This window comes from Bombyx mandarina, chromosome 12, assembly GCF_030267445.1.
Source record: "Bombyx mandarina strain Sakado chromosome 12, ASM3026744v2".
NCBI lineage: Eukaryota > Metazoa > Arthropoda > Insecta > Lepidoptera > Bombycidae > Bombyx > Bombyx mandarina.
Genome location: NC_143219.1, coordinates 8,829,484 through 8,841,371, shown reverse-complemented (window position 1 = coordinate 8,841,371; position 11,888 = coordinate 8,829,484). Strand labels below are relative to the sequence as shown.

At 35.8% G+C, this 11,888-nt stretch overlaps 1 protein-coding gene and 1 long non-coding RNA gene across 3 annotated transcripts in view; one reads left to right on the top strand and one right to left on the bottom strand.

The window, feature by feature from the left end:
* The first annotated feature begins 2,395 nt into the window (after positions 1-2,395).
* LOC114251912 (uncharacterized) overlaps positions 2,396-11,888 on the top strand; it is a 17,484-nt gene continuing 7,991 nt past the window's right edge. Inside the window, exons 1-9 of one of the 2 annotated variants that reach the window (XM_089731653.1) lie at positions 2,396-2,661; positions 3,597-3,730; positions 3,956-4,046; positions 5,376-5,540; positions 5,692-5,820; positions 6,086-6,211; positions 7,034-7,234; positions 8,317-8,417; positions 11,347-11,417. In XM_089731653.1, the coding sequence (XP_089587779.1) occupies positions 2,658-2,661; positions 3,597-3,730; positions 3,956-4,046; positions 5,376-5,540; positions 5,692-5,820; positions 6,086-6,211; positions 7,034-7,234; positions 8,317-8,417; positions 11,347-11,417 (1,022 nt within the window). In that variant the 5' untranslated portion in view covers positions 2,396-2,657. The remainder of the gene's footprint in view (positions 2,662-3,596; positions 3,731-3,955; positions 4,047-5,375; positions 5,541-5,691; positions 5,821-6,085; positions 6,212-7,033; positions 7,235-8,316; positions 8,418-11,346; positions 11,418-11,888) is intronic. The other variant, XM_089731652.1, reaches the window with a different exon arrangement.
* LOC114251914 (uncharacterized) overlaps positions 7,173-11,888 on the bottom strand; it is a 16,056-nt gene continuing 11,340 nt past the window's right edge. The window contains exons 2-3 of the long non-coding RNA XR_003625125.2: positions 7,649-7,703; positions 7,173-7,565 (exon numbers count right to left, since the gene is read on the bottom strand). This is a non-coding gene — a long non-coding RNA (uncharacterized LOC114251914). The remainder of the gene's footprint in view (positions 7,566-7,648; positions 7,704-11,888) is intronic.

The window sequence follows — 11,888 nt, the reverse complement described above, 5'->3', positions numbered from 1 at the left end:
TTGAGGTGCCCCTTGGCAAACAAGGTAAAGTACCTTATTTAAGCATAGGCTAAAATCCAGTCGGTAAATTGAGGAACACGAATGTTGACTCCTGGGTGCAATGGATCGCTACATCTCTAACCCCAAGAGATGATACCGACGAGATTGACTCGTTGGTGAGCCAGAGGCCCGTCGGAATCACCTTGGCAGGCGTCCTTGCCTCCAACGACGACGATACGAACGCACAACATGCTGTCAGTGACATCGGGAAAGTGTTCGAAACCAAACTCTTCAGGAGAGCATAACGGTCAGCGCAGAGACTTTAGTTAATTATATTTACATCCACATGTCACAATTCTCTCTCTGTGTATTCTTAGCTGTTTATCTCACATGGTGGCGAGGTCAGTTTTCCTTATTTTACTCCTGCACCTCGCCCTGTCTTCGACATCATCGTCAGTAAAATAGCATTCCCTCTTGTCCTTTAGCACTACATATTTTCACCTTGTCCTGCGTGTTCCGTTAGGTCTTCGTACGGTGAGGTCGAGCAGCAGTGCCAAATTTCCTACGTAGTCAGTCAGGTGGCCTCCTTTTTGCGTGACTATACCATCCCAGCCTACTCTCCTGCATTTTGTCAGCGATGTCACACACATCGAGACTTCCACGCACGTACTCATTGCGGATTTTATAGAGCCTGGTCACGCCGCACATCCACCTCAGCATATTTATTTCAGCAACTTGGATGGTATGTACTTTCCTTTGGGTTGCCGCCCGTGTTTCGCTGCCGTACATAAGAACTGGCCTTTTTTTACCTTTGAGAGATTACTGGGGGCCCAGAGGCCTTTCCAGTTTTACCAAGGCAGGTGGGAGAGCAAGGGCTCGGCCAGGGTGGGATTTGCTAATAGCTACCCGAGCGCCTCCAAAGGAGATCAAACAACTCAAGAGTAGCTGCTTTGCGAATGAATCTACTACCGGATCGGAATCGCGACCCGCTGAGAAGATCCAGCGAGAAACTCAGCGGGCTGATGTTTAGGTTAGGTTGCACGTCGAACTCTTTGCCGAGTTCGACGAGTACGGTTACCAGGGTCCCTACTCCTAGTGTTAGAGCTAAAGGTGTCTAATGCAAGGGTTATAAGATCTGTATCTGTAGATAGTTATGTTGGCCTTCTGGGCGGCTAAGTTATTATCTATGAGGGTGGCAATAGACCGTGCTTTGTCTGCATAGACTACATATTTCACGTAGACCCACAAAAAGTAGTCAAGCGGTGGAATTTCACGCGACCTCAATGGTCAGTTGATGTCGCCACCACACAAGAAAGAAGAAGCCTTCGAATTTCTCATCCAATAAATTTAATGTTTGCAGTGCTGTATGGCAAGTGGCGCCGTCCTGTGATCGTTGGGTTTTAGCTCTTGGGTTAATTGAACTTTGTATGACTAAAAACCCAAATCTCTGTGTAAAAACCCAAATCTGTAAGGCTAAAAATCAAAATTCCCCGAGTTGATGTCGTAGAAAGACTTGCGCACGACGCGGAATGCACTATCTGGGGTTTCCCCGCACACTGTCCCGAAAGGCAATAATATTCTCTTCAATTTTGGGTTTCTTTGACATACAGGACAGGTACTACTTCATCGATCAACGAGCCGGTTGTCTCAATTTTTTTTTTATTAAACGACAGATTGTGGACTCTGCAGGACGGCCATGAACGCCATAAATTGGACGCAATGCACGGAAAATTAGGCGAACAGAGGACTCTTCTTCTTCTTTCTTTCCCATTACCCTCTGCTGGGGTGTAGGGCTCGAATCAAATCCTTCCATTTACATCGGTCTTAGGCAGTCTAGCTCCTCCCACGTCATGCCCAAGACGCCTAGCTCCTGCTCCACCGAGCGACGCCAAGTTGTTCTGGGACGGTCTCTCTTCCTTTTGCCAGACACTTTCCAGGTCATTGCTCTCTTGGATAGGTGGTTGAATAGAGCACTGATTTTGATAATAAATTTTACAAATTTTTACGCGTTATTGATGCGTGTAGCGTTCCATGATTTAGTGTTTCTTCAGGTTTAAATGTGTAATAACGGTGGTTTATTAACCGTTTAGTATCTGTGAAAGTGCACAAATGTGGGAAAATGAAAAATCCGCTGAGCCGCTGAACGTAACTTCTCGGGTTCCTTCAAAAAGTCCACTGAAAAAATATAAGTAAATGACCACAATTTTACTGAGATTATATTTCATCCCATATCATCTCATCTCATTTCATCTAATTTCATCCCAGTCGATTAATGTCTCAAATTAATCATCTTCATTTCATTTCATTTCACTCCTTATTATCATTATTAATAAAAATAAGATTAAAATTTAAAATAGGACTTGACCTAAAGGTCGTAGTAACCAGGTCATAAAATCCCTTAAAAAAATGTATTAAGTGATCTATGATTAAACTAATCTGTGATAGTAACTAATTTACTAATCTGTGCATAAAACATTAAAATTTTGTTATGATTTCTTTTCAAATTGTGATATTAGTAGGTAGTACATATATTAAGTGTATAATCTATGGGTAGTACTTACCTATCTAGGAATAAATGTGTTTTGATGTTTCATAATAAAATAACTATATTTGCTCTAAAATATCTGGCAATTAAAGTCAATGTTTAGTTTATTACCGTGATTGATTCTTGTAATAAAATGGGTTAGTATAAAAATATTGACGTTTATTCTTTTATTCTCCTTGCTTCCTTGCCTTCTCTTCTTGCACGATTATTATTAATATTTCTTATTGTCCGGCTCATATTACCTTATTATCTCCCTCAATGTTGTCCAGTGTTAAACATTTCCAAGTGAAGAACCATTGGCTCTAACGCTTAAAGATATCAATTTGGTACACTGGGGAACCTTGCTCGAGGAACTGCCAATTCTAGCTGATTGATATTATGGTCAAATCAACCTGAAATTAACCTTTCATAGTCAAGAATACTCATAATACACTGTAGGTACCATGTTAATATATCGAGGGCTGAAAGGCTATTTGCTCTAAGCTATATTTCCAATAATACGCGACATTTATCTTTGTAATGGTCTGTTTTATTAGGTACTAGCTGACCCGGCAGACTTCGTAGTACCTCAATCGATATATAAAAGACCTAAACTTTTGTACAAAATAAACCTAAAACAAACAAAAGGAAGCCGTCGGATGGGGGACACATCAAATGAAAAACAAAATTGTTATTTTTATTTAATTCCGAGAATTTTACTATTTATATACCTTTTAAACCTTCTCTAGATTTCTACAAATAATTCAAGAACAAAATTAGCCAAATTGGTCCAGCCGTTCTCGAGTTTTAGCGAGACTAACGAACAGCAATTCATTTTTATATATAGATGAGCATCAAAAATTTGATGTTTTAATTGAACTTCAATTTAGTCTATTCAATTAGCTGAAGGAAGTTTGTTTTTGGGATAATATTTGTTCCAAGTTTTAAACTTAATGGCCCTCCTGTAAAGTTGCAAAATGTCCCTTAAAACAAATAGCATTTTACCCCTCAATATGATAAATTATTTAAGAAATTCATATTGTTAAATTTGTATAAATTGTAATTTTATTTTTATTTCTTAATATATTTCCAGATACATATAGCATGAAGGTGGGAAATCAAGGACCTCAAAAAGAAATTTACATAATTGAAATAAAACCAAGTTTATCTGGTACATACCCACAGTTTATAGACTCACAAGGCATTCCTCTACAGATTTTACAAAACGTAAATATTGGTTATAATAATTGTAGTCTACTGGGAAAATAAAAGTATCTTAGTTGATCATTCAACTGCTAAAAACTTTAAAAGATTAAATATTCATGAAACTTGAATGATAGCTTTATGTTTTTTTTTTAAAACAGCAATCCTAACAGATAAACATAAATTAATTAGTCCTTTTCACATAAGAATCTACTTTTAACTAATAAGAAAATGTTAAAATAATTTCAGACCCCCCTACATGTAGTAACAAAAGACGATCAATACTCATCAATTCCATCAATAAGTTATAAGTCTCAAGACCAGATGAATGTTACTCTTGGTGAGTTAAAAATGAATTTAATTTGGAAAGCCCACATGATTCTAAATCAGTGATTCCCAAAGTGGTCTATATCGACCCCTAGGGGTCTACGACAACCAGCAAGGGGTCTACGTCAGCGAAAAAAAATTTGGGGGTCCACGATAGTGGATCTCAACACATACACTGATAGTACCTATTTACTTACATCATACTATCTTATAATATCAAGACATCATTAACCGAGGAGATTTAAGATTAACCCTTACAAAATTGACGCCAAATGTTGATAATTTAGTATTAAAGCATCAGGTTCAACCTTCTCACTAAAAATATTGACTTAATGCTTATGTTATTTTATTTATTGTTTATGTTTATGTTACGTATATTTTACATAACAGATACAAAATTTTATTTTGAGTAGTTTTAATTGAAATTCAATTAATAAATGTATAAATTAACATGTATAAATTAAGTTTAAGTTTTTAACACTAAATCTTACTACAGTTAGAAATTTACAGGAAATCAATATCAGATAAGTAGGGGGTCTACCCAACACGGAAAAACATGGCAAGGGGTCTACGACACAAAAAAGTTAGGGGAACTCTGTTCTAAATTATGAAAAAAAATTGAGCTGTTCATTCTATAGGTTTCACAAATTTATATTTAGAACTTACAGGACTAGATCACTTACAAGTCTAAGGATAAAATCTCAATAAATATTTCCTATCGTGCAACCTATTACAAGTATTTTTTAATACTCCAAATAATGTACATATACTATAATTACAAAAAACTGGCAAACTTAGTATAGTGGTTACTAAAGACCTTATGCTGTGATGTATTCAGTAGATATACTGTTGGCTCGTAAGTTTCTGAATACACATTATTGTGAATGATCCAATAGGCATACATAGAGGCATAAATAATAATCATAAGTAACTCTGATTCTGAGACAGTAACCAAATTTTATTTCAATTTACAAACATCTTGCATGATCAAGAAATAACATTTAATAAAATCAAACCTATTTCTCATGGCATTGCTAAGGCACATTCAAGCTGCTCATTTTATTATTTATAAGTATGATACTTAGCAATGTTTATGATTTTTTGTCTACTTCACATGAAATGAACAAAAAGCATGTTGACTCGCTTGCAGCATTAAATTAAGTTCAAACATACAACAGTTTTTAGGATAAATTTAACTAAAATTATAATCTAAAGTTGAGATCCCCATAAATTATTTAACCACATTTGAATCTGTACCAAAGCAAGCTTCGTAAGAACCTCTTAGGAGAAAGTTATTATAAATGAAAAATAAAATCACCAAAAAAAATGTGTGTTCTTTTAGCGAATGAATCATCAGACAAAGCTTCAGAGATTGATGATAACTTTCAAGCTTTAACTACTGAAACACTGAGAATCGAAGCACCAACTGTTTTCACATGTATTCCTATGAGTAACGTAGTAAAGCAAAGACAAATGGAAGACAAAACTAAAATAACACAGGACTATGGTAAGACACAGCTATATGAAAATGTGATAATTAAAATTTTCGTTAAATATCCATTTAATTCATTCAAACATCTTTGAAAAACATCTGTTTAGTAAAATAAAAGGTCTATATATGTAATTCTAGTATAGTATTTGATAACATTTTGGTACAGTGCATATACCTGACAAACCTGTGCTACAGAGAGCAATTGCAGTACTACCATCAACACTACAGCTACGAAGAGGTATTGTTACACCTCGTAAGCTACTTCCACCTCGGGTGCGATTTGGACCTATACAAGGTAATTATAAAATATATACATGTACATAGTAAGCCCCAACCATTTAACATTTCACTTTGATCTATTAAATGAATATGAGATTTAGGGATTTTTTTTAAATTGTAATAATAATTTTTCACACTACTGATATTTACTGTATTTGTCAAAATGAGTTTAAATTATAATTGAATCATGGTAGGAATCATAAAGTTGGAAAGATGATGAATAAATCGACATTTTAAAAATGCTTTGCCTATAAATGTAATCTGTTTTATTGTAACTACAGGTATAAAGAGGATAATATCTCCAAATGAAGTGAATGATCTAAAAACCAAAGCAGTTTTAAACAAGACACCACTATATTTGTTGAAAGAAAATAATCAAACCATACATTTAGATGTATCAGATAAAGGTAAGGTCAATGATATCTAGATTAATCATTGCTGACTGTAACTAAAGCAACTTAACCAACAATTTTTTTTATTTGATATATCTTAGACTGGACATCTACTTCACGGTCCATAAGGTATTAAATGATTACAGGGTTCCATAAAAGTAACGTAAATGCCGTGACCCAATTTAAGTCATGAGGTCTAAGTCTCAGATGTACAGTATAACGGCTATCCTACTGGATAATAGTTAGGATGGTGGTAGCTACCCGTGAGGGTTTAAAATATACCCAACCACCAGTTACCAAAATTATAATACTTGCATGTTTGATTTCTATTGCACACATTATGGAAGTCATTCCTAAACATGTGATAAGTTTCACGTATTCATCACTAAATGGTGATACCTACCTGCGGGATTTCAACACGGGCATAGTAGTATCGCCTTATATTAGTACAATGGTCATCGCGGCATAGTATCGCTCTGTGAAGCACTGCTCTTGGTAGGACTAGTGTTAGCAACGTCGCCAGATTAGAGCTCCGTGAGCACATCTACTCGCTCGGAAGAATTTAACATAACCCCTCGAGGTTACTAAAATTATTGTGTAGGACACAAAGCTTTCACTAAATCTTAGAAACTACATTCGCAAGGCAGTTGCTCTTAAGTTGTTGTGTCTCCTCTTCAGAGGCGCTCGGGCAGATGTTGGCAAATCCCACCCCTTCTGGCTGAACCTTTGCTCGCCCACCTGTTCTGGCGAAACTGGAAAGGCCTCAGGGCCACCAGTAATTCTTCAACACAAAAAAGATACATATTATTTACCTTATGAAAACAAATTACTTTACAGATAAAGCCAACTGGCTTTGTTTACTCCCTTTGGGTGAACAAGATACAGCAAACGTGTGGATATATGAAGACGATGGTGAATTATACGGTATAACCACGCACGTCATACCAACACGAAATGCACTGTCTTTGGGTTATAGTAAGGCGTATTGTGATGAACATAAATTCGCAGATGCAATGCCAGTGAAGGATCTAGATGAAGGTTACTTTTATTTATTTTAAACTATACTAATAAAGGCCTTTCAAATATGGCCTCTTTAAAATAGAAGATACACTTAATTTTTACTTTTTAATGAAACATTGTTGCATCTGTATGGAGTATTTTATTTAGGTCTCGAATCATTTTTTATAAAACCCTTTTACATGTCAATTTTCTTCATCTTTCATTTTGGTATTAATCTTTCATTCTTCCTTGTCGTTTTTGACTACCTCCAAATGGTTTGAATTCTTTCTACCTAGATATGCTAGTAGTTTTTCTTTTGTTAATATTCTCATAATTCTGTGGCTGCGTTATGAAACGATGAGTACATTGACTGAAAAACAAAACGATTCTAACTATCGTAGTAGAATATAAAAGTCTTAAAAAATGGTTGGCCTTTGCGACGTTTACTCTTACACGAAGGGTAGCTGCCAGCTGTTTTTTTCGGGAATGCTTCCAATACAGCCTGTACCTATCGACATAAACTTTGTTAGAAATACAATCAACAAAAATATATTTAAATCTATCGAGAAACAGAGTTTATACGACGACTTAAATCCTGTGCAAAGACTTGCGGGAAAAGGATAAATACATAGCTATTTAAGGTCCGTTCACACAGACCAGCTCGAAGAGCATCGGCCCGCTTTTTTCTTTTCACACAGATCGGATCGTATAGGTTTGGAATTGGCCGGAGCACTACCGCCAACTATTTCACACTCCGTAGAGAAAGAACGGACAATTCGAGCCGGTCGGCTTATTATTTCACACGCAGCGGTTTCAATCATTCTTAATGACAAAAAAAGTGCACATGCAAAAATAAACTTTACTACAATTACCCAAAACTCTGTTTCCAACGTAATAAAAATCTGCTCTCCTCTCCGAGCCGGTCTGTGCGAACGGGTCCTTACTCTCCACCGAGTAATGCAATCAGTCATATCATAGAACATTATTAAAAGACTAAAGTGTGTATTAATACAAAAAAAAAAATATTGCAACACCAGTCAATACCTTTATTGTCTCATATATATATTTTAGTACGTTTCAATTATGTTTATTCGTAAGCGCATATGAAAGGATTTTTATAGAATACGCAGCAGCGTCTAAAGAGCAATGGTGGTGTTACGAATGTCGCAAACAGATGACATCGGCGACTTCACTACAACGACACATGCAAGCCCATCACCATGTGAGTAAATACGTAAATCTGATTCAAACTAGTGAGGTGAATTCCAATAACAAAGGAATGCTAATAAGAATTGTTAATTAAATTAAAATGATAATTGTTTACATACGCTATCTGCAAAGGATACATCGCTTAAAATTATTTTGAACAGAATTGAGAGCGCATCGATGATGGTTTCGTTCCTTTCCCTCCTATATCAATACGTACTAGACGATGACCGAGCTTTGCTCGGTTTTTTTTTTTGATAACGCCATCTTGTTGTGTCTTTAAAGCGGTTAGTTGCCCTCAATTAAGAAAAATAATATTATTATTCGCCAATAGATGTCGGGAAGAGTTGATTATTGAAAACATGAAAAAACAACATTTTCTGAAAATAAATCGTAGCTAGATCGATGTATCGCCCCCTATCGTATACTAAATTTTATGAACATCGTTGGAGCCGTTTCCGAGATTCAGATTATATATATATTAATATACAAGAATTGCTCGTTTAAAGGTATAAGATAAGATAAGATTATTCATTTCTATATCTATCTCATCGGACATTGAGAAAAAAATATTATCACAAAGTTTACTATTGAATCGTGCGTATCAAATTGTGCGATCTCGAGAAATAGTGAATATTGAGTGTGAGACTAATTAATGATTTGAAATTGAAAAATAAAAAAATAAGAAAAAAGGAGCCACTCCAGAAAAAGTGGTGCTGAAAATATTATTATTATAACGAAAACGAAACAGACCTTCGGTGAGTTCCTACCAGATTACCTATTATCCTATCGATTGCGCTCTAAATGTAATTTAAAACAAAACTAAAGAACCAAGTCCAAACTACTTTTACTTTTTAATAATTCGTCTTATTAAAACCAACGTATCGAATAGTTCACGGTGTTCATGGTCACGGACTTCTTGCCCAGTTGCGCTGGCCTAACCCCCTGAGTTACCAGCTTAAGTAGGAGAAACAAAAAAAAATACTGAAAAGACTGAAATGTTTTTCGTCGACTTTGTGCTAACTACCGTTGAATTTTCTATACAGGCTATTTAAAAAAATTATAAATCTAATTTAGTATAGGCAACCTTCCTATAAGACCGTAGATACGTTCCTACAAAGTCCCGTGTTGTGCGAAACCATGTTAAATGAGATATTATTTTTTCATTAATTCAGTTATACTTTTTTTAATGAAACATCTCAACTATGCCTGTACGTACTTTTTTACTTATTATACCTAGTCAGGTCATAAATTCTGTCACATGTTTAATGTAAAATAATTGAAACAAGTTTATTCATTATGTAACCATTCATATACCAAAATGAACTTAACAAAACATAGATTCTTATGACACTAAAGTTTATTCAAAATGACCTCCGTGATTTTGAATACAGGCCTTCAATCTGCGCGGCCAGTCGTCTATCGCAGCACGAACGAGGTCCATGTCAATATCGGCGGCTGCCTTAATCAAGGATGTCCTGAGTGACTCCAAATTGGGATGAGGCTTTGAGCACGCCTTTTCCTCCAAGTGTTGCCATATCTTGTAATCTAACGGATTCAAATCTGGACAGGAGGAGGGCCAGTCTTCGTGCCGGATGAAGTCGATTTCACGCGCCGCCAGCCAGTCTTGTGTGCTCTTCGCTCTATGAGCTGGCGCCGAATCTTGTTGGAATACCCAGTGCCTGTTATTGAACATGGTATGAGAAACAGGTTCCACAAGGTTCGTCAGGACTGTATTTTGTTACACAACTGCATTCGTTTTTACACCTTTTTCACAAAAATGTACCTCTGTTAAGCCCCAATAAGAAACTCCCAACCATACCATGAGCGAGGATGGAAAATGACCTCGTTGGACACGCGGAATACGGTTGCTCGCTTCTTCACTACTGTGTGCGTACACCTTATCATTTTGTTTGTTGTAGCTCTCTTCTGCGGTAAAAATTTTTTCATCCGAAAAAAGAATTTCCCGATATTTTTTTCCCGCGTACCGCTTCAACAAAGCGCGGCATCTCTTCAGTCTCAGGTCCTTTAGACGAGCATTCAAACGATGTCCTGTTTTTCTTCGATATGCCCGAAGCCCTAAGTCTTCATTTAACACCCTTTTCACCGTGGTTCTGCTTAACCCCATCTGAAGGGCCCACAGTTTCTGCTTACGTTTGGGATTTCCTTGAATTAGCGCCTTCACAGCTTTTATCACTGCTGGAGTCCTAACAGACCGAGGGCGACCACTTCTTGACCTGTCATCTACACTAGAGTCTTCATTGTATCGTTTGATGGTACGATAAACGTATCTTTTGGTTATATTCAAATTTTTCAGTATGTAAAAAATTTGAATTGGCGCGTAACCGCAACGATGCAACGCAATAACTGCAACACGGTCTTCTTTAAGCGTCCACTCCATACTTAAAAATGAGTGAAAATTCTAAAAGTATACATTTTTATTTTCGTGAACAATTCGAAATTCGAATTCAATAAACTTTTTTGTGGCCAGCATTCTAAAAGAAAAGTTTTTACTGTGTGACAATACTTATGACCTGACTAGTTATATAAAAAGTAAGCAGTAAAATGTCGGTTATTGTCATATATTACTTCTTCATAGTGCTGTAATTTTCTAAATAATTTTAAACGAAAATCTTGTTATGATGTTGTTGAAGTACTGTGTTTACTATAAAGAGGGCTTTGGTGAATTTTTTTTTTCATGTTAGAGTGGTACCGTGTTGTAAAACACCGTGTTATAATGGTTAGCTGTATTCGATATATTAAACTTATCATTCAATCTTTATTTTTGACAAATGGTAATGATTTTTCTCTTGAATCACAAAATCACAACTCACCATAGACATGGAATTGTAGATTCGTTTATATTGTATTGTGTTTATTTTGGCCCCAAATGACGTCAAATTCGATTTCGAGTTACGTATTAATTGTAGAAAAACTTTTTGTAGGAAGAAAAAGCCATTCCTCAGAAACGTTATCGATGTCGTAATTGTACTCGAAGCTTTTGCAGGCTGTTCACGTAAGCTGCTTTAATTTTTTTCCTATTGCATCAGATAGTTTAATATTGAATCAACTGGTAGTCTGAACTTCGTAAAACTAGAATTGAACTTTTACGCATAGAAAAACAAACAAAACTGTTTTTTTTTATTTATTGCTTAGATGGTTGGACGAGCTCACAGCCCACCTGGTGTTAAGTGGTTACTGGAGCCCATAGACATCTACAACGTAAATGCGCCACCCACATTGAGATATAAGTTCTAAGTTCTCAGTATACACTCGGGTGCAATGAAATCGCACATCTGTACCTTTTGTTGAAAAATATTATTTACTTCTTTTAATTTAAAAAAATACATATATTTTTTAACATAGGGTTAAAGGTTAGTTCAATACCTATTCAATGATACCATATAAGTGGAGATAAGGTTACTTTCTTGAGGAAAATAAAATACAACAACAATTTAATCTTTATTACAAAATGATTACTCAACTA